The sequence below is a fragment of the Aethalodelphis obliquidens genome, unplaced genomic scaffold, assembly GCF_003676395.1.
Source record: "Aethalodelphis obliquidens isolate GAN/ISIS:26980383/991018 unplaced genomic scaffold, ASM367639v1 scaffold34, whole genome shotgun sequence".
Classification (NCBI taxonomy): Eukaryota; Metazoa; Chordata; class Mammalia; order Artiodactyla; family Delphinidae; genus Aethalodelphis; species Aethalodelphis obliquidens.
The window spans coordinates 7,704,355-7,731,071 of NW_020837978.1; the positions used below are offsets into that span (position 1 = coordinate 7,704,355).

Below are 26,717 nucleotides of genomic sequence, written 5' to 3' on the forward strand. Positions count from 1 at the left end.
CCAGTTTAGATGTTGCTGTGAAAGGATTTATAGATGGGATTGATTACTGATATAATTAAATCAGTTGACTTTGCTTAATGGAAATTATCCTTCGTGCTGCATCCAGTCAGTTGAAGCACTGATTTTGATCCGAGGAGAGAGGGTGAGACAGGATTCATGGGGCCGCCTAGACCCAAGAGGTGGAAGCCAGTCTCTGAGCAATTTTAAGAGGGAGAAATGTAAGCGACCACATTTTTCTCAAAGCAAGGTTAAAACTGGGGCAAGATCAAAGTTGCTCAAGCATTCTGCCCAGTAACTGTATTTGCACCGCAAAGAGGCAATCATCAGTCCTAGAGAAAGGGCGCTGGGAGCTGGGGTAGGGGGACGGGCAGTGCATACCTTGGGAATGTACCCTCCTCTCCGCTCCCTCAGGGCTCGCAGGGGACCAGAGTCCGAATGCTCCTGGATCAACGTGAACGTCTGAATTATCGAGGCAGACCGCCCCAAAATCCGTTTAGTTAGCTAGTTAGGGGACTTCCCTGTTGGTCCAGTGGGTAAGACTCGACGCTCCCAACGCAGGGGGCCCGTGTTCAATCCCTGGTTGGAGAACTAGATCCCGCATGCCGCAAATAAGAGTTACCATGCCGCAACTAAGGGTTCGCACGCCGCAACGAAGTTCCCTCGTGCCGCAGCTAAGACCCAGCGCAGCCAAAATAAATCAAGCAATCAATCAATAAAAATAAATAAATATTAAAAATAAGTTAGCTAATTAGAACTGCTCCTCGGGATGGCATTCCAGACTAAGACTGAGATCATGATGGCAGCTCCAGGGCTACCCAAGGCCAGCTCATCTCCATGTTGATGACTAATGGTTTTTTACTCCATAGCCAGTCTCAGTGTTGGGATTTTACTGCAAAGATGTGGGGTTCTGGAAAGTTCTGAGATTGTACCACTAATGCCTGGGGGGAGGGTTACCAAGGAAGGGAAGATGAAGGAGGGAGTTTGCCCAGAGATAAACCTATAAGGGGTGTGTGTGTGTCTGAATGTCTGTCTGTCTGTCTTTCATCTAGGCTCCTCTGACTTCAGAATCTTGCTCAAATTTACACAGTAAATGCAGGAACTAGAACTCTGCTCTTCTTACTAGAGCAGCAACCCAGTAATAGGATTGTGCGCGTGCGTGTGCGCGTGTGTGTGTTCACCTTATCCCAAACTTTTCTGGAATGTTATCAAATCGATTATCAATGGATGCCACAATTAATGAAAGAACACTTACCCTTATTCTCTTTCTGGACACAGAGGACCTGAGGTCAATTTTTCACTTAGTGGCAGATTAAAGCTGTCGATGTTTAAGCTCCCCTAACAGTGTGGAACTTAAGCCAGTTGGCACTTTGGGCACTCAGGGCTCGTGCTGGCAACGTGGCGGCAGAACTGGATGCTCCAACAGCAATGCTGGGATGGTCTGAAAGCCAGGCTGCACCCCTGCACCCCTAAGTGTTTCTTCCTGCACAGTAAGGGTCCAAGCTCAGCTTTTGCTTGAATAAAAGCTGCTGATTCGATTTTTAAGATACATTTTACTTTGGAATAATTCTAAATGTACCGAAAATTTGCAAAGATATTACAAAGGGTTCCTATATACCTCCCATCGGTTTTCGTTTCTCCTAATGGTATCATCTCTCGTTACCTTTGTGGTATGTTTGTCAAAGCTTAGATATTGACGTCAATACATTACTAATAACTAAACTCCAGACTTTATTTGGATTTCACCAGTTTTTCCATTAATGTCCTTTTTTGTTCCAGGATCCAGCTCATGATACCTCATTCGCTTAGTTGTCCTGTGTCCTTAGTACCTCTGGTCTATGACAATTTCTATCTTGCATTTTTTGCCTTGACTGTTTTGAGGAAGACTGGACAGATGTTTTCTAGAATGGATCTCAGTTGGGGTGTATCTGATGTATTTTCTCAAGTTCATAATGCGATTATGAGTTTGGGGGGAAGAATACCAAAGAGGTGAAATGCCCTTCTCATCACATCCTACCTGGGGGTCTCTGACGTCCACAAGATGCCATTGAGGTGTTGACTTTGATCACTTGGTCAAGGTCATGTTTGCCAGATTTCTCAGCATTAAAGTAACAGTTTTTGTCTTTCCGTACGCTATTGTTTGGCAGTGAGTTACCAAATCCAGCCTACCCTCAGGGGTGGGGGAATTACCTGAGGTAATTCCTTTACCTCCTGAGGTGGGAGTAATTTGATTTGTTTTTTTGAAAACTGAGGATCACTCTGCTATATCCGACCTCGTTTATAATTTGCCATTTCTTTATATTATGTGAGGGAGAATGTGTCTATCATCTTATAGCTGATTTAGGGATTAAATCAGGGACATGGGACATAGGGAAGAACAGGAAATACACCGATGAACAAAGTGGATGGTGAGGCAGGCGAAATGAAGTTTATGCTCACATATGAAATCACTGTGGAACATGCTCTGAATTTAAGCAGTTTCACCTAAAAAACTTGAAATGATATCATCTATCTTCTTGAGTAATTGTGAGAATTAAGTTGTACAAGGAACCTGGAAGTACTGAGCACAGTGTTTGGTATACAGTAGATACTCAATAAAGGTTAGTTGCCTTCCTTCAAGAAGAAAATGACATAATGTAGTTTTCAGGAGCATGGATCCTGGCTCCTGGCCCCAAACTGCCTGCTTTTGAGACTTGGTTCTCCTGCTTCAAGCTGTGTGACCTTGGGCCAGTTACTTAACCTCTCAGTGCCTCAGCTTTTTCTTGGGCAAAAGGGAGATAATAATAATATTCCTCTGTTGGTGGCAATGTTAATTGATGCAGCCACTATGGAGAACAGTATGGAGTTACCTTAAAAAACTAAAAATAGAGTTACCATATGATCCAGCAATTCCACTTCTGAGCATATATCCAGAAAAGATAAAAACTTTAATTTGAAAAGGTCCGTGCACTCAAATGTTCATACCAGCACTATTTTTTTTGTGCGTGCGGTACGTGGGCCTCTCACTGTTGTGGCCTCTCCCGTTGCGGAGCGCAGGCTCCGGACGCTCAGGCTCAGCGGCCATGGCTCACGGGCCCAGCTGCTCCGCGGCATGTGGGATCTTCCCGGACCAGGGCACGAACCCGTGTCCCCTGCATTGGCAGGTGGACTCTCAACCACCGCCACCAGGGAAGCCCCCGATACCAGCACTATTAATAATAGCCAAGATGTGGAAGCAACCTAAATGTCCATCAACAGAGGAATGGATAAAGAAGATGTGGTACATATATACAATGGAATATTACTCAGCCATAAAAAAGAATAAAATATTCCCATTTGCAGCAACAGGGATGGACCTAGAGATTATCATACTAAGTGAAGTAAGTCAGACAGAGAAAGACAAATATCATGTGATATTGCTTATATGTGGAATCTAAAATATGACACAAATGAACTTATTTACAAAACAGAAATAGACTCACAGACATAAAAAACAAACTTACAGTTACCAAAGGGCAAGGAGGGGAGGGATAAATTAGGAATTTGGGATTAGCAGATATACACTACTATATGTAAAATAGATAAACAACAAGAGCCTACTGCATAGCACAGGGAACTGTATTAAGTATCTTGGAATAACCTATAGTAGAAAAGAATCTGAAAAAGAATATATATATACACACATATATATATAACTGAATCACACCTGAGACTAACACATTGTAAATCAACTATGCTTCAGTAAAAAAAAAATTAGTATCCCTCTCATGAAGAATAGTCGATATGAGTTTTAAATGATTTATTGTATGTAAAGGGCATAGAACAGTGCCTGGCACATTTGCAAATATTCCATATCATTCAATACATTCATAGCTTGGGCATCAGGAGAAAAATACAATATGCATTATTTTAATATTTAACCATTCTCTGGATTACTATATCCCACTTTTTTTCTGTCAGATTTGTCCTCAGCATTATTGGGGTATCACTAAGATACAATAAACTGTCCATACATGTACAAGTGAAAAAATTTGACACATTAATATATCTGTAAAGCCATCAGTACAATCAAAATACTGAACACGTCCATTAGGCCCCCAAAGTTTTCTTATGTCTCTTTATAATTCCTCTCTTTTTTGCTTCCTGTTCCCGGGAAACTACTGATTTGCTCTCTGTTACCGTAGATTTGTTTGTGTTTTCTAGATATTTCTATGAATGGAATCATATAGTAAGTACTTTCTTTTTGGGAGGTGTGGCTTCTTTCAGCCTGACTATTCTGAGGTTCGTCCATGTTGTTGCTTGTATAGATAGTTCATTCCCTTTTATCCTGAGAAGTATTCCATTATGTGGCTATATGATAATTTTTTTTTTTTTTTTTTTTTTCGGTAGACGGGCCTCTCACTGTTGTGGCCTCTCCCATTGCGGAGCACGGGCTCCGGACGCGCAGGCTCAGCGGCTATGGCTCACGGGCCTAGCCGCTCTGCTGCATGTGGGACCTTCCCAGACCGGGGCACGAACCCGTGTCCCCTGCATCGGCAGGCGGACTCTCAACCACTGCGCCACCAGGGAAGGATTTTTTAATCCATTCCTCTGTTTATGAACATTTGTATTATTTTATTATTTATTATTTTACTATTATTATGTTTTGCTGTTGCAGATAAAGATGCCCTGAACAGCCATGCCCAAGACTATATATGAACACATGCTTTGATTTCTCTTGAGTAAACACCGTTGATTCTCATTATTCACCGATTCTATATTTGCAAATTTGTCTCCTTTCTACAATGTGTAACCCCCAAATCAATACTTGTGGTCATAGGCGCACTTGTGCAGAGCAGCAAAACACCTGAGTCACCAGACTTGTACGTTCCCAGCTGAGGTCGAACAAGGCGATGCTCTGCCTTCTTGATTCTGCTCTAAGACGGCTGAGCTGAGAATGGAGATGGGGGCGGCAGGGTGCCTCCGTGCCATCAAAGGACCCCAGCTCTGGGGCCAGTCGATGAGGCTTGAATCCCCACTCAGGCTCCTATCAGTGGGGCGGCCTCAGACAAGTCACCTCACATGACAGAACTTCTGTCTGGGTGGGTTTCTGTCCCTGGCAACCACGTGATTCCTAAGCCCCTCACCAACTGGGCTGCGACTCTGACTCTAGAAGTCCTTCCTTCCTGTTGTCTCGGACCTCTGGTGTTAAACTGGCCTTGCTCTTGCTGATTAAGTATTGGTGGTAGTGGTTACCAGGGGCTGGGTGGGGAGGGGATATGGGAGTTGTCGTTCAATGGGTAGAGAATTTTCGTTATGCAAGATGAGAAAGTTCTGGAGTTCTGCTGACAATATGCATATAGTTAACACTACTGTACTGCACACTTCAAGGTGGTTATGACGGCAACGTTTATGTTATATGCTTGTATGCCACAATAAAATTTAAAAAAATGCTTTAACAAGTCTTCAGTGCCAGTGATTAGGGGTAGAATATGAATTTTCCAGGTTTCCGATCTCGGTATCAGAGACCGGAAGGGGATTCTGTGTTAAATTTTCCTGGGTCAGCATGTGCCCCTGATTCAAAACTACTCTTCTCTTCAGCTAATTTGACAGAAATGCAAGAACGTGTCAAATACGGAAGGACAGAAGTAGGGGACTTGGGGGGGACGAGGGGTGAAAATATCAGCAGTGGCCTTCACAGTGGGGACAATGGGTAAGTGCTTGGAAATACGCTGATGGATTGGGTTAACTCTTGTTTTTATGAGAAATAATCTACTTACAGAAGATAACTAAGGATTTAGAGGACAGTCATAAATACAAATGTTATTAGAATTAGATGCCCTTAACAAGAGTTTTGAATAAACCTGTCAGTTTTGGTCGCAAAGTTTCCAAAATTGTCTTTGTTTGGCTTTGGATGTATTTACCTACTCCTGCTAAGACTAGCCCGAATACTGTATAAAAAAATAAATAAAATAAAATTCAAAACTTAAAAAAAAAAAAGCACTAGCCAGAATAAGTGTTATCACATTGGACTTCAAAGTGCAAATATGTTATCAGCCTCTTTTAAAAGCACAAATATTATCTTTAGCTTAGGTTTCTAAGGGTAGAAACTGAACTGAAGACCAATCTCATGAAGTTAAGATAATCTTGTGTAATCTGTCCTTCAGCTGAATAGGCGTATAGAAGCACTTGTAAAATGCTGTTTCCTGAAATCCTTATTGAAAGGAAGGAAACATTTTTGGAAGCAGCGCATTGCGCTGGATCAGCCCTGACCAGCTGCCCCTCCTGGCTGTGGTGCTCACGGCTGTTTCCTTCTCTGAATGGCATCCTGCTTTCCTCTGTAAAATGACAGCAGGTGACGAGATGACCTCTAAGCTTCTTCCCAGTTCTGTCACTGGACAGTTCTCTTATGTGACCGTTTAACTTTCCTGGAAAAAAAAAAGTGAGAATTAAAAATTTGATACTCAAATTACATGAGAAGAATTAAAATTAAATGATTTGATTTTGATGTGAGTGTGCCTAGGACATTGGGGAAATTTTTATTTTTAGGACTGATATCTAATTCTGCAAATGAATAATAGAAGTGATGGCACACAACCATCACTGGTGCATCCTACTGCCTTCATATGCTCTACAGGCTGCTCAGCTGTCCCTGCCGGAACATAGCAAAGAATCCCCAAGAGTACTCCGTGTTCCAGACCTTGCTTGCTTTGCTTCCATCTAATCTAACCTGTCTCTTGTCCCATTTTTTCAGAACCTTCGTTAAATGTCATTGTTTCCAATGACTTTTTTTTTCTGTCTGCGCCACGCAGCATGCGGGATCTTGGTTCTCCCGACCAGGGATCGAACCATCCGTGTCCCCGGCATTGGGAGCGTGGAGTCATAACCACTGGCCTGCCAGGGAAGTCCCCCAATGACTTAAGGAGATGTATAGAAGTTATTGCTGTGGCGGTTTTCTGGAATAACTCACCGAAACAATTTGCTTGCTTATGAGACATCTTAAATGTCCTTATGGAAACCGCGGCTGGCTGGTTGGGTTGGGACCTTGAGGTCTGGGAAGTTCTTCGGGGTCGCTCACATGCCACATTGAGCCCTCCTCCTGTGTCTTCAAAGACGTGTTCTTCCCTCCGAGTTGCTCCCAGTCTATTGGGAGAATAAAATGCTGTATTGGCACAAAAATTCTCCCTTCCTTCCATGCACAAGATTTTCCACCTTGTCCAGCTATGCTGTACAGGGCCAGTGTGTGGCAGCACCACGTTTTGCCAGAGTTTGAGAAACAGTGGAGTCAGGCAAAGCAGCGTGCTCTGAATTTCCGGTTCTCTGGAGGTGCAGCCTCTAAAAGTGACCGTCTGCAACTCAGCAGTTAGCAGTTTTAGTAGTCAGTAGTTTTCTGTGTGCCAAGGTCTGAGCAAATTGCATTCCACTTATTAACCCATATTCATCCGCCAAACAAACTTACTGGTATTTTCTTTATTTGACAGATGACAAAACTGAAACAGAAAAGCAAAGCCCCTTGCCCAAGCTCATACCGCTAGGAACCAGCAAAACCAAGATCCAAACCCACCCAAGTCTCTCTCTCTTTTTCTTTTTTTAATAACTTTTTTTAAGCGAGCATTATACATTTTTATTATTTTTTATTATTTTTTTAAATTTTACTTTATTTTTTATACAGCAGGTTCTTATTAGTCATCCATTTTATACACATCAGTGTATACATGTCAGTCCCAATCGCCTGATTCATCCCACCACCATCCCCACCCCCTGCCGCTTTCCCCCCTTGGTGTCCATATGTTTGTCCTCTACATCTGTGTCTCTATTTCTGTCCTGCAAACCGGTTCATCTGTACCATTTTTCTAGGTTCCACATATATGCGTTAATATACGATATTTGTTTTCCTCTTTCTGACTTACTTCACTCTGTATGACGGTCTCTAGATCCATCCACGTCTCTACAAATGACCCAATTTCATTCCATTTTATGGCTGAGTAATATTCCATTGTATATATGTGCCACATCTTCTTTATCCATTCGTCTGTCAATGGGCATTTACGTTGCTTCCATGACCTGCCTATTGTAGATAGTGCTGCAATGAACATTGGGGTGCAGGTGTCTTTTTGAATTATGGTTTTCTCTGGGTATATGCCTAGTAATGGGATTGCTGGGTCATATGGTAATTCTATTTTTACTTTTTTGAGGAACCTCCAAACTGTTCTCCATAGTGGCTGTATCAACTTACTTTCCCACCAACAGTGCGAGAGGGTTCCCTTTTCTCCACACCCTCTCCTGCATTTGTTGTTTGTAGATTTCTCTCTTTAAAGCACATGCTTTGCTACCAAATAGGATGTCATTCTAGCATTCGTGAGGAAATCTAGAAAATACAGGAAAAAGTGGTAAAGTTGTACCAAGTCCACAGTAGAAAATATACTGGTTTGCAGAGACATCAGTAGTTATAGGGGAGGGATCAAGAAATCTTTTCTTCAAGAGCCAAAGAGTAAATATTCTAGTCTTGGGTGGCCAGATGGTTTCTGTTACAACTGGTCAGCTCTGCTGTTGCCATGGGAAAGCAGCTATGGACAATCTGTAAACCAATGGCTATGTTCCAATGGCATTGTATTTATGGACACTGAAATGTGAATTTCATGTATCATGAAATATTCTTTTTCTTCAAATTTCCTTTCAGCCATTCAAAAATGTACAACAGTTCTTAGCTCACAGGCTGTACAGAAACATGTGGCAGGTGGATTGGCCCTCACCCATGATGCCCATTGTAGTTTTGTCCACCCCTGGTATAGAGGGAAGAAAAATGACTAGACTTAATTTAATGATGACCGCCTAACATCAGCGAGGTGCCAAAAACCCAGTGATCAGTAGACAGAAATCGCTCTCCATAGGCTAGTGGTGGGGCAAACAGACAAGCAAAGAGAGGGGCACCAGGTCCTAGTAGAACAGGTGGAAGGGCTCCTAACCCAGACTTGGGAGGGCAGGGAAGGGGTGCCACGCGGGGGGCCTGATGGACGGGACGAACTCATCAAGAAAAGGGGGGGAGCGCATATTCCAGGTACAATATTCTAGACCCTATTAGGGTTGAGACCTCATGCTACCGTGAACTCATTATTGACCCTCAGGCAAGTCAGTGCATGTGTGGGCTTCAATCTCCTCTTGTGCAAAGTGGGTGTAAGGTCAATGCTCACCTCCTAGGTTGTCAGTGAGAAAATGGAGCCAAGAGGGTGATAGAACATCAGTGACAGTTCATTTTCAAGATGCTCCATTTGTGACTTGAGCGAGCTGGTCTGAAAAAGCTGCAAGATTCCTTCCAATCCCGCGTCTCTGAATTCTTGATTTTTATCTTTAGGTAAAGAGAAACCCTGCTTTCAGCAATTCTGGGAGCTGTCAACATTAATATCAGTCACTGCTGGTGGTGACCTGCCTCACAACTACTGATGTGGCCCCAAATTGAAGAAATATACCGTCCCTTGTGGTCAAACATGATGTCGGTGATGGTGAGGGTGTCCCTCTCCGGGGTAAAAGGGCTGTAAGACGGACACACGTTCTACCCCCACCCCCCGGGGGTACACCTTGAGTCGGCAGCCGTGACAGATTTGTTAGGGTCTTAACTTGAGATTGACCTGGACCAAGGTACCCAACACTGCTCAGCTGTTGCTCCGTTGGCCCCGGTGGCTCATGTTCTCAGATCCACTCAATCCCTTCATCATTAGAGAAGAACTTCAGCTTGTGGTTGATCCACTGTCCCTTAAGTGAGTGGCAGTATTTCTCTTCTTGCTCAAAATAAGAAGTGGGAGTAGATTCCCCAGCAGTCGGGGGATGGACCTGAAGACTGACTTCAGCAATGATATGAAGTGACAAACACAGAAGAGATGGCAGGAAACATGAAGCTGAAGGTGTTCGAGTTCGTTGTAGGGCTTATGGCCGTTTCTCTAATTCTTTTGTTCCTCTATACCAACAATTTAGTCCTGCCAAAATACCTTTCAGCGGGGAAAATCTCAAACTCTTCAGTGCTTGCAGAAGTCTGTGACATGATCATAGCAGGAAAGAAAAGCTTGTATGGAAATATACCAATGACACCACTGAGAAACATAACTTGCCAACAATACTTGACCCAGAATCACTACATAATGAAACCTCTGTCCAAAGACGAAGCTGAGTTCCCTTTGGCATATGTCATGGTCATCCACAAAGACTTTGATACATTTGAGAGGCTTTTCAGGGCTATTTACATGCCTCAAAATGTCTACTGCGTTCATGTGGATGAGAAAGCCACCTCTGCTTTCAAGGATTCGGTAGGAAGGCTGCTGAGCTGCTTCGCAAATGCTTTTCTGGCTTCCAAGAGGGAGTCTGTGGTCTATGCAGGAATTTCCAGGCTCCAGGCTGACCTGAATTGCCTGCAAGACCTCATAGACTCAGAGGTTCCCTGGAAGTACGCCATCAACACCTGCGGGCAAGATTTCCCCCTGAAAACCAACAGGGAGATCGTTCAGTATATAAAAGGATTTAAAGGGAAAAACATCACCCCAGGGGTGCTGCCTCCAGCTCATATTATCAGAAGGACCAGATATGTGCACTTGGAGCAGAAATACCAATTGTTTTCCTTCATGCTGTGGACTTGGATAAGAAAAATGTCTCCTCCCCATAATCTCACCATTTACTTTGGCTCCACCTATGTAGCCCTTACAAGAGAATTTGCTAATTTTGTTCTCCAAGACCAGAGGGCCATTGATTTACTTGGGTGGTCGAAGGACACCTACTCTCCTGATGAACATTTCTGGGTGACACTTAACAGGATTCCAGGTATGTGGAACTTGATTTCCATTCTACATAAAGTCTGGAAGTATTTGTGTGTGTGTGTGTGTGTGTGAGTGTGAGTGTGTGTGTGTGTGTGTGTGTGTGTTTTACACTTTGAAAATATCTTCAATTGCATTATATATATTCACCTATGTTTCCAGTTTTATGGACACCCTGTAGACTGTTTTGTGTGTCTGTTTCAATGGAATTCATATAACCTAAGTTACAGTTCTTACATATCAGTTCTAAGACTCTGTCTTTGTGACTCTGAAGGACAGGCCTTTGGGGGTGAGATTCAAGGTAAACAGAACTTTGCACTTCCACATTCCGGCTTTTGCTATTCTGCTTTTATTTTTTTTTAATGTTATTTTTTTCATATTTATTTAATTATTTATTTGGTTGTCTCAGGTCTTAGCTGCCGCAGGCAGGCTCCTTAGTTGCGGCTCCAGGTCTCCTTAGTTGCGGCATGCGAACTCTTAGTTGCGGCATGCATGTGGGATCTAGTTTCCTGACCAGGGATTGAACCCGGGCCCCCTGCATTGGGAGCGTGGAGTCTTATCAACTGCGCCACCAGGGAAGTCCCCTGTTATTCTGCTTTTAAACAACAGAGGTAACTCCATTAACTGCCTCTACCTTAAAGAGAAGGAGAGGATTCGCACTAGTATGCTTCCAGGCAACTTTATCCTCCTGGGAATGGAGAGAGTGGTAGGAAGGGGCTGATATGCTGGAAAACTACTGGAGGGAGGAGGTTGGAAGGAGATGGTTTTCTGGAAACATTACCTCATCTTTTTAATTGAAGTATAGTTGATTTACAACGTTGTGTTAGTTTCTGGTGTATGGCAAAGTGATTGAATTATATATATTCTTTTTCAGATTCTTTTCCATTATAGTTTATTACAAGATGTTAAATATAGTTCCCTGTGCTATGCAGTAGGAGCTTGTTGTTTATCTATTTTATCTATAGTAGTTTGTTAATCTCAGACTCCTAATTTATCTGTCCCCTCCCTTTCCCCTTGGTAACCGTAAGTTTTTATGTCTGTGAGTCTATTTCTGTTTTATAAATAACCTCACTTGTATCACATTTTAGATTCCACATACGTGACATCATATGATATTCGTCTTTGTATGACTTACTTCACTTAGTATGATAATCTCTAGATCCATCCTTTTTGCTGCAAGTGGCATTATTTCATTCTTTTCTATGGCTGAGTAGTATTCCATTGTATATATGTAATCACATGTTCTTTACCCATTTATCATTTTTTAAAATAAATTTATTTATTTATTTATTATTTATTTTTGGCTGCACGAGGTCTTCATTGCTGCTAGTGGCTTCCTCTAGTTGTGGCGAGCAGGGGCTACTCTTTGTTGTGGTGCGTGGGCTTCTCATTGTGGTGGCTTCTGTTGTTGCAGGACTCGGGCTCTAGGCATGTGGGCCTCAGTAGTTGTGACTCACGGGCTCTAGAGCACAGGCTCAGTAGTTGTGGTGAACAGGCTTAGTTGCTCCGCGGCATGTGACATCTTCCCGGATCAGGGCTCGAATCCATGTCCCCTGCACTGGCAGGCAGATTCCCAACCACTGCGCCACCAGGGAAGCCCTCCATTTATGTGTTGATGGACATTTAGGTTGCTTCCATGTCTTGGCTATTGTAAATAGTGCTTCTATGAACACTGGGGTGCATGTATCTTTTCAAATCAGAGTTTTTGTCTTTTCTGGATATATGCCCAGGAGTGGGATTGTAGGATCATATGGTAACTCTATTTTTAGTTTTTTAAGAAACCTCCATAATGTTTTCCACAATGACTGTACCAATTTACGTTCCCACCAACAGTGTAGGAGGGATCCCTTTTCTGCACACCCTCTCTAACATTTATTATTTGTAGACTTTTTTTAATGATGACCATTCTGACTGGTGAGAGATGATACCTCATTGTAGTTTTGATTTGCATTCTCTAATAATTAGAAATGTTGAGCATCTTTCCATGTGCCTACTGGCCATCTGTATATCTTCTCTGGAGAAATGCCTATTTAGGTCTTCTGTCCATTTCTTGATTGGGTTGTTTGTTTTTTTGTTACTGAGTTGTATGAGCTGTTTGTATATTTTGGAACTTAAGCCCTTGGGACTTCCCTGGTGGTCCAGTGGTTAAGACTCCACGCTCCCAGTGCAGGGGACCTGGGTTCGATCCCTGGTCAGGGAACTAGATGCCGCATACTGCAACTAAAGATCTAGTGCAGCCAAATAAATAAATTAATTTTAAAAAAAAAAGGAAATTAAGCCCTTGTTGGTCACATCATTTGCAAATATTTTCTCCCAGTTCGTAGGTTGTCTTTTTGTTTTGTTTATGGTTTCCTTTGCTGTATAAAAGCTTATAAATTTGATTAAGAAATATTACCTCTATTTAATCCCCAATAGCATTTTAAGATCTAGTAGCCGTGTACTCATGTGGGCTACACTTACGTTTTTTTTGTTTTTTGTTTTTTTTTTGCTGTACGCGGGCCTCTCACTGCTGTGGCCTCTCCCGTTGCGGAGCACAGGCTCCGGACGCGCAGGCTCAGTGGCCATGGCTCACGGGCCCAGCCGCTCCGCGGCACGTGGGATCCTCCCAGATCCCACTCTCAACCACTGCGCCACCAGGGAAGCCCTACACTTATGTTTTATATTTCCAGAATCTAGCACAGTGCCTGCATAAACTAAATACACAAAAAATGTTTGTGAATGAATGAATCATTTGATTGGGGTACATGAGATTTATATTTCTAAAGGTTTTTCAAAGCATAGCACTTATTAGTATGTTGTTTCATTATGTGATATACTTACCGGTGATCATGAATTTTCATGTCTTGTTAAGTCATTAGTATCCATGTATATCTTAGTTACAACTTTTAATTTCTTATTAAAGGACAATGTTTCTAATTAATGGTTTGCACTATTTTCCTCAGTTCCCTTCAGTCAAAGGGAAAATGTTTCCAGAATGTAATAAAGTACTTGGCACCCTCTGGCATTTAAAATGTGCTTTATTTGATTAGTCACTCCACACAACATTCCTGTGAGGAATGAACTTCATTCGATAATATGCAAAACTGATAATGAAGCCCTGGACCAGTTAGAAAAGTGATGAGGGGGGCTTCCCCGGTGGTCCAGTGGTTAACACTCTGTGCTTCCACTGCAGGGGGCGCAGGTTGGATCCCTGGTCGGGGAACTAAGATCCCACGTGCCTCGAGCCATGGCCAAAAAAAAAAAGAAAAATTTTGAAAAGTGATGAGGTCATTCTGCAAGTAGTTTCTATGAAAATCCATCTTCCAGAATTAAAGACTGATCTACATGGGCTTCCCTGGTGGCGCAGTGGTTGAGAGTCCGCCTGCCGATGCAGGGTACATGGGTTCGTGCCCCAGTCCGGGAAAATCCCACATGCCGTGGAGCAGCTGGGCCCGTGAGCCATGGCCGCTGAGCCTGCGCGTCCGGAGCCTGTGCTCCGCAGCGGGAGAGGCCACAACGGTGAGAGGCCTGCGTACCGCAAAACAAAACAAAAAAAAAACAAAGACTGATCTACTAAGTAAATTCAGGTTTTGCCAAACACAAAGCTATTTTTCTGTCTTCCATACTTTTTCAATCTGGGCTGTTGATGGTCATCTGTTGTAAAGAAGGTCTTTCCCCATCCAGCTGGCCAAATAGAGAGTAGGCATCAGGTTCCTCGTAGACTGTGAGCTTTGAGAAGAAATGGGGATACTGCGATCCAGCACCCGGGGACCCAAAAGAGTAGGGGATCCGTTTCTTTGCACTCTGTTCTGATTGAACAGCATATTGCAATCGGAAGGAGGGGGCTAGTGTCTTGCAGCACGTAATTCTCAGTGATCAGAAGCTCAAGGTCTCCCCAGGCTGGGAACGCTCGCTGTAGCAGTGACCGTGAGCTCCTGTAACTTCAAACTCAAATCAAGGACTCTGTGGGGAGCAGAGTGGAGGAAGGAAAGAGCAGAAGTCTAGACAGGTGAAGAGCCCAGTTGGCTCTGGGATTGGATCCTTGTTTTACCTTCTCCTTGTGACACCCAACCTCTCAAATCCAGCCAAAACTCAAACCTGAGGCCTTTCTGAGCAGAGACATGTTAGACTGTGAAAACCTCTGAGGTTCTTGGGCTCAGCTGCCTCCTGTTAGCCTTTGGCTTTGAAAGCCGAGGGTTGTCAGGTACCCTTTCAAGGGCAAGTGCAGCTGGAAGGGGCTTTGGGGGCACAGACTGTACTTAACGCTGACGTGCTCTTCATCTGTCAGCTCTTTGCCTCAGCTTTGTGTGCCCCAATGATATCTAATTGACTGTTTTTTCTTGCACCTTCCTACCATTCTATTTGCGGTGATTTTATGTTAAATAATTGCTACCCTCCTCATTTCCTCTCTTCACTCTTTTCTTCCCAGTGGCTTTCCCTCAAGGTATGAAATTAGCTCTGATGTCTCTGGCCAGCCCCCAGCTGGGTGCATTCTGTGTGTTACTTCTGGAATCCTCCAGCTGCACCAGGAGGTCGTTGTTGGAAAAAACTCAGGCTCAGAGGTGTAGGTGACGTGGTCGGCAGGAAGCCACCACTGGGGACCCCGAGGAAGAACAGGGGTTGTTTTCTCAAATTCACCCCAGAGGAAGCTGTGAGGTGTGAGATCAAATCACTGGTTCAAGGGCTCCCGGCTGTCAAGAGTGGCTTTGGCCCAACTGGAGACCTTCTGACACACAATCCAGGCTCTCTCTCACCACCCTCCTGGGCTATTTTAAGTCCTGTTGCTTCCAGCTATTTCCTGTGGCTAAAAACAAAAACAAACAAACAAACAAAAGCAGTGATGATGAGAAAACAGTGTACAGAATTTAACATAGTAAATACATAAATAAACAGAGAAAGAAGATGGAGGGAGGAGAGAGCCTGGGCAGAGAGAAAGAGCTGCAGGAGTCCAAAATGACAAAATGTCACGTGCGCTTAAAACCAGTTTAACCCAAGCTGCTCTTTCTCTGTGACCTCTGTGGACGCTGAGAAAGTTTCCATTTGGTTTCCCTGGTTTCTTACTTGGGCACAGAGGTGATGTCATGATGAAATGAATACTTGAAAAGTGGTTTGGGTACCACGTAGGCCCAGGAATAAGACAAGCATGAGGCACAGTGCATCCACATCTGTAGAAATGGAGCCCTTTTCTTCTTTTCCCTTTCTACAGTCAGTTGTTGAGATTAAACTCTAAGCGCAATTTTCTTAATGGAATTAAAAATTAGTTTATGTCCTGGAGTGAGAATTTATAAGAGTGTACGTTATATAGAAATAAGCAAGTGTAGGTTGAATTCTGGGACATCAGTGAAACACCTCACCACTTACAGAGCGGCCAAGCCACAAGTCTGTGTTGGTTGCCAACTTCTTCAGAATTCTATCCCACCCAATCACTGCCTCCAACTTAGAATTTGGGGTATTAATTTTGATGTAATGTTCAAGCTGGGATAAAGGAGCATGTCTTTTTTTTTTTTGGTCACTCGTTACCATCCCCTTCTACTATTTTGCACAAATGGCAAGAGCGTTGTACCCAGAATTTAGAAGAATGATGAGTGGTATATTGCAAAAGGTCCTCAGGAAAGTCAGGAGGGCCCAGAGAACCCGCGTTTCCCACATGACCACCGGGAGAGTAGACATCAGATAGCACTGGGGTGATGCACAAAAAAAGATTGATTCCTGTAAAAAATGGCTAGTATTGCCCAAATCGAAAGACCCTTGAAGCATTTCAGGTGAGATGCAATTAAGGACTCCACTGCAGCAAAGTGCCAACTTGCAAACGTTCTTTACCCTGTAACTTTAAACTCAGGGAGCTGTAAATTCAGAGCAGAACAGGCAAATTATTAGAGATGCTTTTATGCATGAAATCTCTGGAGGGATGGAATTGTGTCAAGAATGAGAAGATAGCCGAAATCAACAAAGGAAGAGTTGATGTAATCATCTGAATACATTAGGAGAAAAAGTTGTAAAAATTATTCAACTAGTTTAGAAAGCATAATTAGGCATTGATGCCACCATTTATTTATTTTATAATTTATTTTTTTAAGTATTTATTTATTTGTTTGCACCAGGTCTTAGTTGCAGCAGGCGGGCTCCTTAGTTGCAGCATGCGAACTCTTAGTTGTGGCATGCATATGGGATCTGGTTCCGTGACCGGGGATTGAACCCGGAGCCCCTTGCATTGGGAGTGTGGAGTCTTAAACACTGCACCACCAGGGAAGTCCCGAGGCCTCCATTTATTCATCCCTATAATCGATTTCATTTGATGTGGGCAGTGGCTGCCTAGAGAGATATTACAAATAAAACAAAAATTAACAAAATTTTAGTCATCATTTTTGAAAAGATTGCTCTCGTATGACTACTGTATTGAAGAAATGATTTGTTCCAAAGAATTCTAGGTAGACACATGAAAGATAGTTAAGTAAATAGATATTTGAGTTGTTTGAATTCATTTTGGGTCCTACAGACCAGTCTGTATTCACTTGAATCATATTGTATGTAGAATCTGATTCCTAAAACAAGTAAAGTCTGACCCCTTGGTTCTGGAAAACTTCCCTAAGTCCTTTCTTATCATCATTTCCTATGCTCCTGAAGATTATGAAACAGAGTTGGCAACCTTCTTGTTAATGCATTAGTTTTCAGCTGGGGTGGGAACAAAACAACAATAATAACTCCAGTCTTGGGTTCTAAGGTAATGGTGTGAAGATGATGTCCAGTGAAAACTGAGTAGCACGATGGAAAATGTTATGCTCGGGCTTCCCTGGTGGCACAGTGGTTGGGGGTCCGCCTGCCGATGCAGGGGACGCGGGTTCGTGCCCCGGTCCGGGAAGATCCCACATGCCGCGGAGCGGCTGGGCCCGTGAGCCATGGCCGCTGAACCTGCACGTCTGGAGCCTGTGCTCCGCAATGGGAGAGGCCACAACAGTGAGAGGCCCGCGTACAGCAAAAAAAAAAAAAAAGAAAGAAAAAAAAAAAGAAAATGTTATGCTCTGACAGGAAGTGCAAAACGCAGGATGCAAACTTGCATCTCCCATGTTCTTGGTAAAATCAGAATGTGTGTATGTATGGACAAGAGGGAAATGGGAGCACAGGACATGAAAACACTGTGTTCACAAACTATCTGTAATGTTATGTTGTCTTTGTAATTAAGATGTATTGGAAAAACTAGGTACTTTGAACGTCCCCACATCCACAGATACAAATAGAGATCACAGATGACAAAATATAAATCACAAATGTAGGAATCTCACACTAAGGTGATCAGGGAAACAGGGAATGCAATATAGAGCACTTGATCGATAAGTGTCTGATTGCCTAGTATGTGCAGACAGTGATGGGAGCCAGAAACAGATGAGCCACCTGTGAGCCCAGCGCTGATAGCCCCTCCACGTGTGCGCACAGTGTGCTCTCACCCCTGTGCAGCTGACTACCAAATAAAACAAAACTGATCAGAGTTACCCTAGATGTATACTACTTGGCATGGGCTCACAGAGGGAGGAGTGGGGAAGACTAAGAAGATTTCAAAGGAGAGATGGTAACTGTGTCATCTCCTTGATGTGAGTGTTGGGGGGAGGGGCTTTTGTTTATTCTTCTCTCCCAGCCCTGATCTCACGGGCCACAGGGTGAGGTGGCTTGAAGAGAGTGCGGAAACCTAACCACTAGATCACCAGGGTCAGCAGGCTTGAAACAGGACCTCAGTCCTTGTCTTCTCTGAAGGAAGAATTCAGCACAGAGACAAAAGCGTTTATTAGAAGAAAAGTACGTGCAGAAAGACATGCAGGCAGGCTCAGAGGGAGAGTCACGCTTTGGGAGTGGCAGGAATTACTTATATGGGGGAAGTTTTATGGGTTCCTTCTGGCCAATCATCTTGCTTTGTCTTGCTTCGTGCCCAAACTGGGTCTGACTCAGGGCCCTCCCAACGTGCCTGCACATCTTTTAGCCAAGATACGTTCTAGTGCGAGGGTCTCTGGGAGGCTGGCAGGACATGTTACGGGCTAGCGCCCCCTCCCTTTTTGTTTTTTGTTTTTTTGGCTGCATCACACAGCATGTGGGATCTTAGTTCCCCAACCAGGGATCGAACCCGTGCCCCCCTGCAGTGGAAGCGTGGAGCCCTAACCACTGGACTGCCAGGGAATTCCCACCCCCTTCCTTTTTTGACGCTAAGGAAACTTTCTGCACGTGTGTAGTCACGGAGGTCTCCTTGACCTCAAGAGTGAAGAATGTGGTTGTCTTATCTTTTTACTCAAGCAGAGCTCAGCTCCTCTCTGCTACTGCCTTTTTTTTTTTTTTTTTTTGTCTGTATTGGGTCTTTGTTGCTGCATGTGGGCTTTCTCTAGTTGTGGCGAGCAGAGGCTACTCTTCTTCATTGTGGTGTATGGGCTTCTCACTGCGGTGGCTTCTCTTGTTGTGGAGCACGGGCTCTAGGCACGCGGGCTTCAGTAGTTGTGGCACGCGGGCTCAGGAGTTGTGTCTCACAGGCTCTAGAGCACAGGCTCAGTAGTTGTGGCGCACGGGTTTAGTTGCTCTGCAGCAGGTGGGATCTTCCTGGATCAGGGCTCGAACCCGTGTCCCCTGCATTGGCAGGCGGATTCTCAACCACTGTGCCACCAGGGAAGCCCCTCTGCTCCTGCCTTTATTTTACCTTGAAGCACCAGCATCTCAGCCTGGGGCCCAGATATCTTCTATCTCCGCCTTATTCATTGCTGGGCAGGCCATGAACCCTTGATGCGCTTTCTCATTGTATTCTCACGACTGACCTATGAAGGTGATAAAATTATTCTCATGTTTTACAGGTAGGGAAATGGAATGGTTTATATATATGAATCTAATAGTTTGGAATGGTTTATATATATGAATCTGAGAGCCTCTCTCCTTAAGTTCTAAAACATCCCAAACTGAGATGATTCTTCTCTCCTGCCTCTCCCTGCATCCTCCCTGGGCTTGGGTGAAATAAACTTGACATTCACTAACTTCAGCTTTAGCAATTTGGGGGTTACAATGGGCTGTCAGTTTTTTGGGGGGTTGGGTTTTTTTTTTTTCATTAGCCTTTATTCATCATACTGTGACGAGTTAGGTGGGGAGGTTCACTTGCTAATGTGGCTTTTTAAGGACCATACCTCGTAGCAGAGAAAATTAAGTGCTGGAAAGAATGGCTCAACAGTTAGTCATATGCCGTGCTTTAATAGCATAGCCAGCCAATATGCAGAGGGGGGCGTGTGTGGAAAAAGGCAAGGTTAAGTGATTAATTTTTAAGCACTAAATATTTATTGACAGAATATCTCCCCAGGCAGTGTTCACATGCTTAGAACCCAGGCTTTTAACTTGGCAGTGCTGTTTAAGCAAACAAACTCAGTCAGTTGAACACAATGATTAACAGGAAGTTGGAGCTGACAGAGTTGCCAACCTTTTGGCCAGGAGAAGAGGCTGGGGTTAAAGTCTTAGAGCAATGGCTTTCAGAATAGTCAGTTCACCCCTTGGTGATTTTCCTGTAGGGAAACATGGACACATTGGAGTCAAAACCTCCCTGAGGCAACTTGTTTTTATGTAGAAACAGGTTGCAGGAAGGGGGTGTGGGGACTGAGCAAAGCAAATCCCAAAGAGTTACTTCAGAAACGTGAGGCAGAAAGGTGGAAATGCAATGCAGTGGCAAACAAGGAGAAAAGGAAGACAGAAAGAAAGGACAAGCATGCTCAACTGGAAGGTTACGGAACAGCCGATCAGAACTGCACCTACCAAAAGGATGGTTATGGATTCTGGAGAAAATGTAAGTTAAATCTACCTACGCTCTGATCAGATCCCAAGAGACATTTTACTCATTTCCTGGTTTTGAATGATGGGCTCTTGGAAGCAGTGTCTTTTTTTTGTGTCTCTGGTCACTGGTCTGATTTTTGTGTTTGTTTACAATCATGAGTTATGGGAGAATAAAAATTTCCTGGGAGCATCTCTGTCCAATGCTTCGCTATTAGCAGAAGCCTGTCGTCAGATTTTTAAGGGGAAGGTTTTTTACCCAACAGAGAATGCATTGAAAACTGCCCTCAGTGAATCTACCTGTTATGAGTACATAGCTCAAAGTCAGTACATAACAGAAGCACTCTCTGAAGAAGAGGCTGGCTTCCCTTTGGCTTACATGATGACCGTCCACAAAGATTTTGGCACTTTTGAGAGACTCTTCAGGGCAATTTACATGCCCCAAAATGTCTACTGTGTTCATGTGGATGAAAAGGCAACAGATCCATTTAAAGATGCAGTGAAGCAATTACTGAGCTGCTTCCCAAATGCTTTTCTGGCTTCCAAGATGGAGCCCGTGGTCTACGGTGGGATTTCCAGGCTCCAGGCTGACCTGAACTGCATCAAAGATCTTGCAGGCTCTGAGGTTCCGTGGAAATATGCCATCAACACCTGTGGGCAAGATTTCCCCCTGAAAACCAACAGGGAGATAGTTCAGTATCTGAAAGGATTTAAAGGGAAAAACATCACCCCAGGGGTGCTGCCTCCCGATCATGCTATTGGACGGACTAAATATGTCCACCAGGAACTATTGAGCAAAAGAAATTCCTACATGATTAAAACCGCGAAATTGAAAACTCCACCTCCTCACAACATGACTATTTACTTTGGCACTGCCTACGTGGCCCTCACGAGGGAATTCGCTAATTTTGTCCTCCAAGACCAGCGGGCACTTGACTTACTGTCCTGGTCCAAGGACACCTACAGTCCTGATGAACATTTCTGGGTCACACTCAATAGGATTCCTGGTATGTATGTCTCTTAACTTTTGTTTTTATGAATAAACATTGCGTGGCCAATACGGAACGAACCACTGAAAAATAGTAAAAGAAAATTAACATTTTTAAAGATCTTTACAGTTTCAACTATTCATTAAAAGAATCTGTACAGCAGCTCTGCTCACAGAGTGGGTGATATAACTCATCTCCATTTTACAGATGAAGAAACTGAGGCATAGTGATTAGGGCAGAGGTAGAGACTGACTGTTTGACTTGATTTTGCTGACATACCAAGCTACCTTTCTGAGCCCATAGACCCACTTCGAATATGTGCTGTAGTCTTGAGACGTGGCGAGGAACTGAGGAACACTGACTGGTGAATGAAAGATTAAACACAATTCTCCTTTAAATGTGATGGTATTTAAAATCAGGCATAAATATGATAAATTTGAGCAGCAATTTGAACACGTAAATAATACCTTTGCCCCTATTGAAGCTCCAATAGCTAAATTCAGATCATTTCAAAATGAGAGCAAGATACAACTTTAACAATTTTCATTTGCACGTTCTTTCCTGGAACTGAGTCCAAAATTTAGAGCGTCTTAAAGATTCCTAGACCAGCGCCTTTATTTTATAGACAATGAAACCAGTGTGGTTATATGATGTGCTCAAATTACCCTGCTAGTAAGCAAACATGCCAATTATAAACCAGGTTGCCTAAGCCTGATGTTCTTTTAAGGTGATTTTCAATTCGGTCTCAGTTGTTCCTAAACTAACTCCACATTTCCTTGGTCCAAGTTCCAAATGACTTGAATAATCTCCAGTTGTTTACAGTGAACTAATTCAGTTCTGCTAGTTCAATTTGAAATAAAAATTCAGATTCACATTTCAGATTCAGTTTTCAAAGGAAAACTAACTTGAATCAACATGAGCATCAAGGTCATGGTTTCTTGAGATTAGTGGTTCAACCCTGGATACATATTACAGTCGCCTGGAGCTTTTAAAAATGCATTTCCTGATTTCCTGGGTAGATGTGGACTTCAGTATTTGTTCAGCCTCCGGGAAATTCTCAGGAACAGCCAGGGCTGTGAATCATCGTGGATGCTTGTTTTTTTTTTTTTTTTTTGGTTGCTGTACGCGGGCCTCTCACCGTTGTGGCCTCTCCCGTTGCGGAGCACAGGCTCCGGACTTGGCTCACGGGCCCAGCCGCTCCGCGGCATGTGGGATCCTCCCGGACAGGGGCATGAACCCATGTCCTCTGCATTGGCAGGCGGACTCTCAACCACTGCGCCACCAGGGAAGCCCCGGATGCTTGTTTTTGATGTTTGTGTACAAAGCTTCCTAGACTTAGAATGCTTTTTTTTTTTAAATTTTTTTCCTTGGTAATACTTGGCAAAATTGTGAAAACAGAAGAATCCACTGGGGAAAAAGTAGTTGCAAAAGAAACAACATACAGCCAGGTTAATATCTTTAACACCTAAATACATCTCACAAATAGGAAAAAGGAACACATCAGATTAACCATGACATGTAGAAATACATATGCTAAACAATCATATACCAATGCTTACCACCAATACAAATTAAAATAAATGATTACAATTCTTTACTTCTCAAATTGGTGTTAAAAAAAAAAACCTAACTCCAGGATGGGCAATGAGTGTTCCAATACAGACCACTAGAAAAAGTATAAACCTGCACAGTGTTTCTGAAGGACAATTAGGCACCTATGTACCAAACGGCTTTGAAAATGTTCATATCGTTTTATTTAATTTTACTCCTAGGAATTTATTCTTAAAAAATAAACAGAGATAGGAAAAAGATTAATTTAAAAGTATTTTCATCATAGTGTCACTTATAATAGCAAAAAAAGAAAAATATTCTAAAATCCTAGTAATAGAGGACTGGTGTAGGCATAAAAGCAAAGGAAATACAGCTACTTAGAAGGCATCTATGATAGAATGCTTTTTAAATCTGTGGTTTTCCCAAAGCGGGAAGGGGTAATGTCCTAGTGATGAAAGAAATCAGGACAGGACTCCCCTGGTGGTTCAGTGGTTAAGAATCCGCCTGCCAATGTAGGGGACACGAGTTCGAGCCCTGGTCTGGGAGGATCCCACATGCTGCAGAGCAGCTATACCCGTGTACCCACCACAACTACTAAGCCTGCGCCCTAGAGCCCTCGAGCCACAACTACTGAAGCCCACGCGCCTAGAGCCGGTGCTCCGCAACAAGAAAAGCCACCGCAATGAGAAGTCCGCGCGCCGCAAGGAAGAGTAGACCCCGCTCGCCGCAACTAGAGAAAGCCCGCGCGCAGAAACGAAGACCCAACGCAGCCAAAAATAAATAAATTTAAAATAAATAAATAAACAATTGTTAAAAAAGAAATCAGGACAAGGACCTACCGTATAGCACAGGGAACTATACTCAATATCTTGTGATAACCTATAATGGAAAAGAATCTGAAAAAAAGATATATATATATATATATATGTGTATATATATATGAATCACTTTGCTGTACACTTGAAACTAACACAACATTGTAAATCAACTATGCTTCAACAAAAATTTTTATTTTTTAATTAAAAAAAATAAAAGGACTTCTTTTGGCAGAGATCACGGTCAAAAAAGAAATCAGGGCTCAAGAAATTGAAGTGGGGAGTCATGACCATTAAGCTGTTTATATGGGATTGTAGTACCCAGAATAAGGGAGGTAAAAGGCCCTCTTCTCACTTTTGTGTTGCTTGGACCAAATATGTATTGACCATTCAGGTCTGGGCACCAACCTGTAAGGGGAGACATTCACAAAGCAGATTCCAAAGAGAGTAGCCAAGAAGGTTAAAAGGCCAGACCCCATTTTTCAAAGAAGGGACCAAGACAAACAAAAAGGATATTCAATCTGCAAAAGACTTGAAAAGGGATCACTGCCTTCACATAATTAAAACGTTTGCCCAGGAGACAGAAATTGAACCAATGCTGTAGTTTTGGAAGAAGAATCCAGGGCCAGTGGTGGGAGATAAAAGAACCCACGGATCTGGGATTAGAATGGGTAGCTTCCTCAGTGGTGAACAAACCCAAGGGATATTCGGAAGCAGAGGCTGAAGAAACCCTGTCAAGGAACTCAATTATCAAGTGTCGGACAAGATGGCCTGTGAGTCTCTTCCGCTCTGAAGTTCGTGATACTAACTAATGATTCTAATCAATGTATTGAACAGAAGTGTTGAGTTCTCAACATGATTTCTCTACTGCAACTAGATTTTTACACCTCTGGTAAATACCAGCAATTACAGATCAGCAAAACAATGGAAAACAAATGGACTGCTCCATGCATTTCAAAAACTTAAAAGAGTGAGCCCTTAAAATTGTTTCTGTGTTATGGGTGTGGGATCCTCGTTAGAGGCCTGTGGCCCTTCAGTGGTCCAGCCAACTCTTGCAGGACCTGAGGTAGGCCTGAGTGTAGGGCTTAGTCATGAGGAGGTAAGGGAATCAGAAACTTAGGTGGCTGTCTTGTTTAACTGTTCCTCCTGCTATGTGAAAATCTGGGTCATTTCTGTTTTGAGGGTCACTCTTTGCTGATGCATGCGTATGTTCGTTGTTTGTTCTGGACATTTTAAGATTGTTCTAGTTGATTGCAATGATTGGGGCTTATTAGGTTTCTCTAAGGACTAATAGGACAGAAGAAAAAAGATCTCACGGTTGAAACGGCCTCATGGGGAACTAGAACACCACCTGATAGAAATACAGTGTGAGCCACATGTGTAATTTCAGGTCTTTTGTGGCTACATTAAAGAAACAAAAATTAACGGGTCACATGAATTTAAATCATGTATTTTATTTAACCCAATATACCCCAAATATCAGTTGTGCCCGTGGCTACTGTAGTGGACAGAGCAGGCAGCCAGGTGTCCTCCCTGCTCTGGGGAGAACGGTCAGCCAGCGGTGGTGCCGTCCGAGAGCCACACGGAGAAGTCGGCCGTGCTCGTGTGTCAGCATCTTCATTCTGCTTCTTTTTACTTATATGAAAGTCTTACCTCTGCTTCAGAGTTTTCACTTGCTTGTGGGCCCGGCGGCTTCTACTTTCAATGCTTTCCCCTTGTGTCTCCAGCCAGATTCTGGGCTGTTCCCGTTGATGGTAATTCCTCTGTCTCCTTCAGATATTTATTCCCAGAGAGGCTTGCTGTGGGTCGAGTTGTCACTGTACAACGAGCATCCCTTTTCTCATTCCAGGCCACTTCCTGGGCTGTGGCTGACCTCGGTGTAGACGCGCTGCCCTCCATCGAGGCCCCAGACCATTCGGGTCAGGTGTGGCCAGGGTGGCAGTGTCAAAACGCAAAACAAAACGTGGTCTCCTCATACATAGTAAGGCTCTTCGGCCATGACAGGTCCTCTGGAAGCCTCTTGGAAGATGAGAATTCCTGGGTGGTCCACTCAAGCGAAGGGGCCCATGAGGACAGAAGTGTTATACAAAGAGGGTTCACAGGGGCCTTGAAAGATACTGCCCACCACACTTCACCAGCTGTTGTGAAATGAGGGTTCCTGCCTTCCCCACTTCTCCTCCCTCCATCTTTCCCCCACTTTCCCCCCACCTCTCTCCTCCCCAGTTCCATTTGTTAATCCCGTCTACAACAAGATGGCCACATTTTAGTTTCTCATCTGACTCAGCTGTGGCTGACTTCCAACTGGAGAAAAGATCCTTTTACCAGCCAGACATTCAAGTTCACTGCCTCCTACTTCCCTTATGAGTTATGCGTCATGTGCCCCTCCAGGCTGCATGGCTCTGCCTGTGACAGGGGCTTTCAGTGGGCATGCTTCATTCATCATGTGGTCTGTGGATTTAAAGATTTCAAAACTGACCAGCGGTTTCTGCCCCACTTGCTACAAAGGAATATTTCTGATATGATTCAGTGGGAGCTTATTTCAAATTCATATTAATGAATGAATGAGAAAAGAGCCTTTCCTCCTTTCTCATTCTGAAAAAATCTCAGAAAAAAAAATCTGAGAGCAGGTTTTGTTGGAGATGGGAGAAAAAAGGAATGCCAAGATATCTGATGGGGAAGGAATAGAGAAAAGAAGAAAATTGGAGATCGTGGGCTTGGAAGACAGATTCTGCTTGCTTCTCATTCCCCCCCCCCCCCTCCCCCCCCCCCCCCTCCCTCCCCCCCCCAACCCCCACGATCGCCTCTTTTTGTTTTCTCATCTACTTCAGCGGTGGGGTACTTCCGACTGGAGA

At 43.5% G+C, this 26,717-nt stretch overlaps 1 protein-coding gene across 8 annotated transcripts in view; it reads left to right on the forward strand.

Moving 5' to 3' along the window:
• The window catches only part of GCNT2 (glucosaminyl (N-acetyl) transferase 2 (I blood group)), a 147,580-nt gene that overhangs the window by 25,642 nt on the left and 95,221 nt on the right, over nucleotides 1–26,717 (forward strand). For 6 of the 8 annotated variants that reach the window (XM_027128347.1, XM_027128339.1, XM_027128344.1 and 3 more), the window contains exon 2: nucleotides 9,308–10,761. In XM_027128347.1, coding sequence (XP_026984148.1) covers nucleotides 9,831–10,761 — 931 coding nt within the window. In that variant the 5' untranslated portion in view covers nucleotides 9,308–9,830. Of the gene's footprint in view, nucleotides 1–9,307; nucleotides 10,762–19,298; nucleotides 21,518–26,717 lie in introns of those variants that run through there. The other 2 variants (XM_027128340.1, XM_027128345.1) reach the window with 2 other exon arrangements.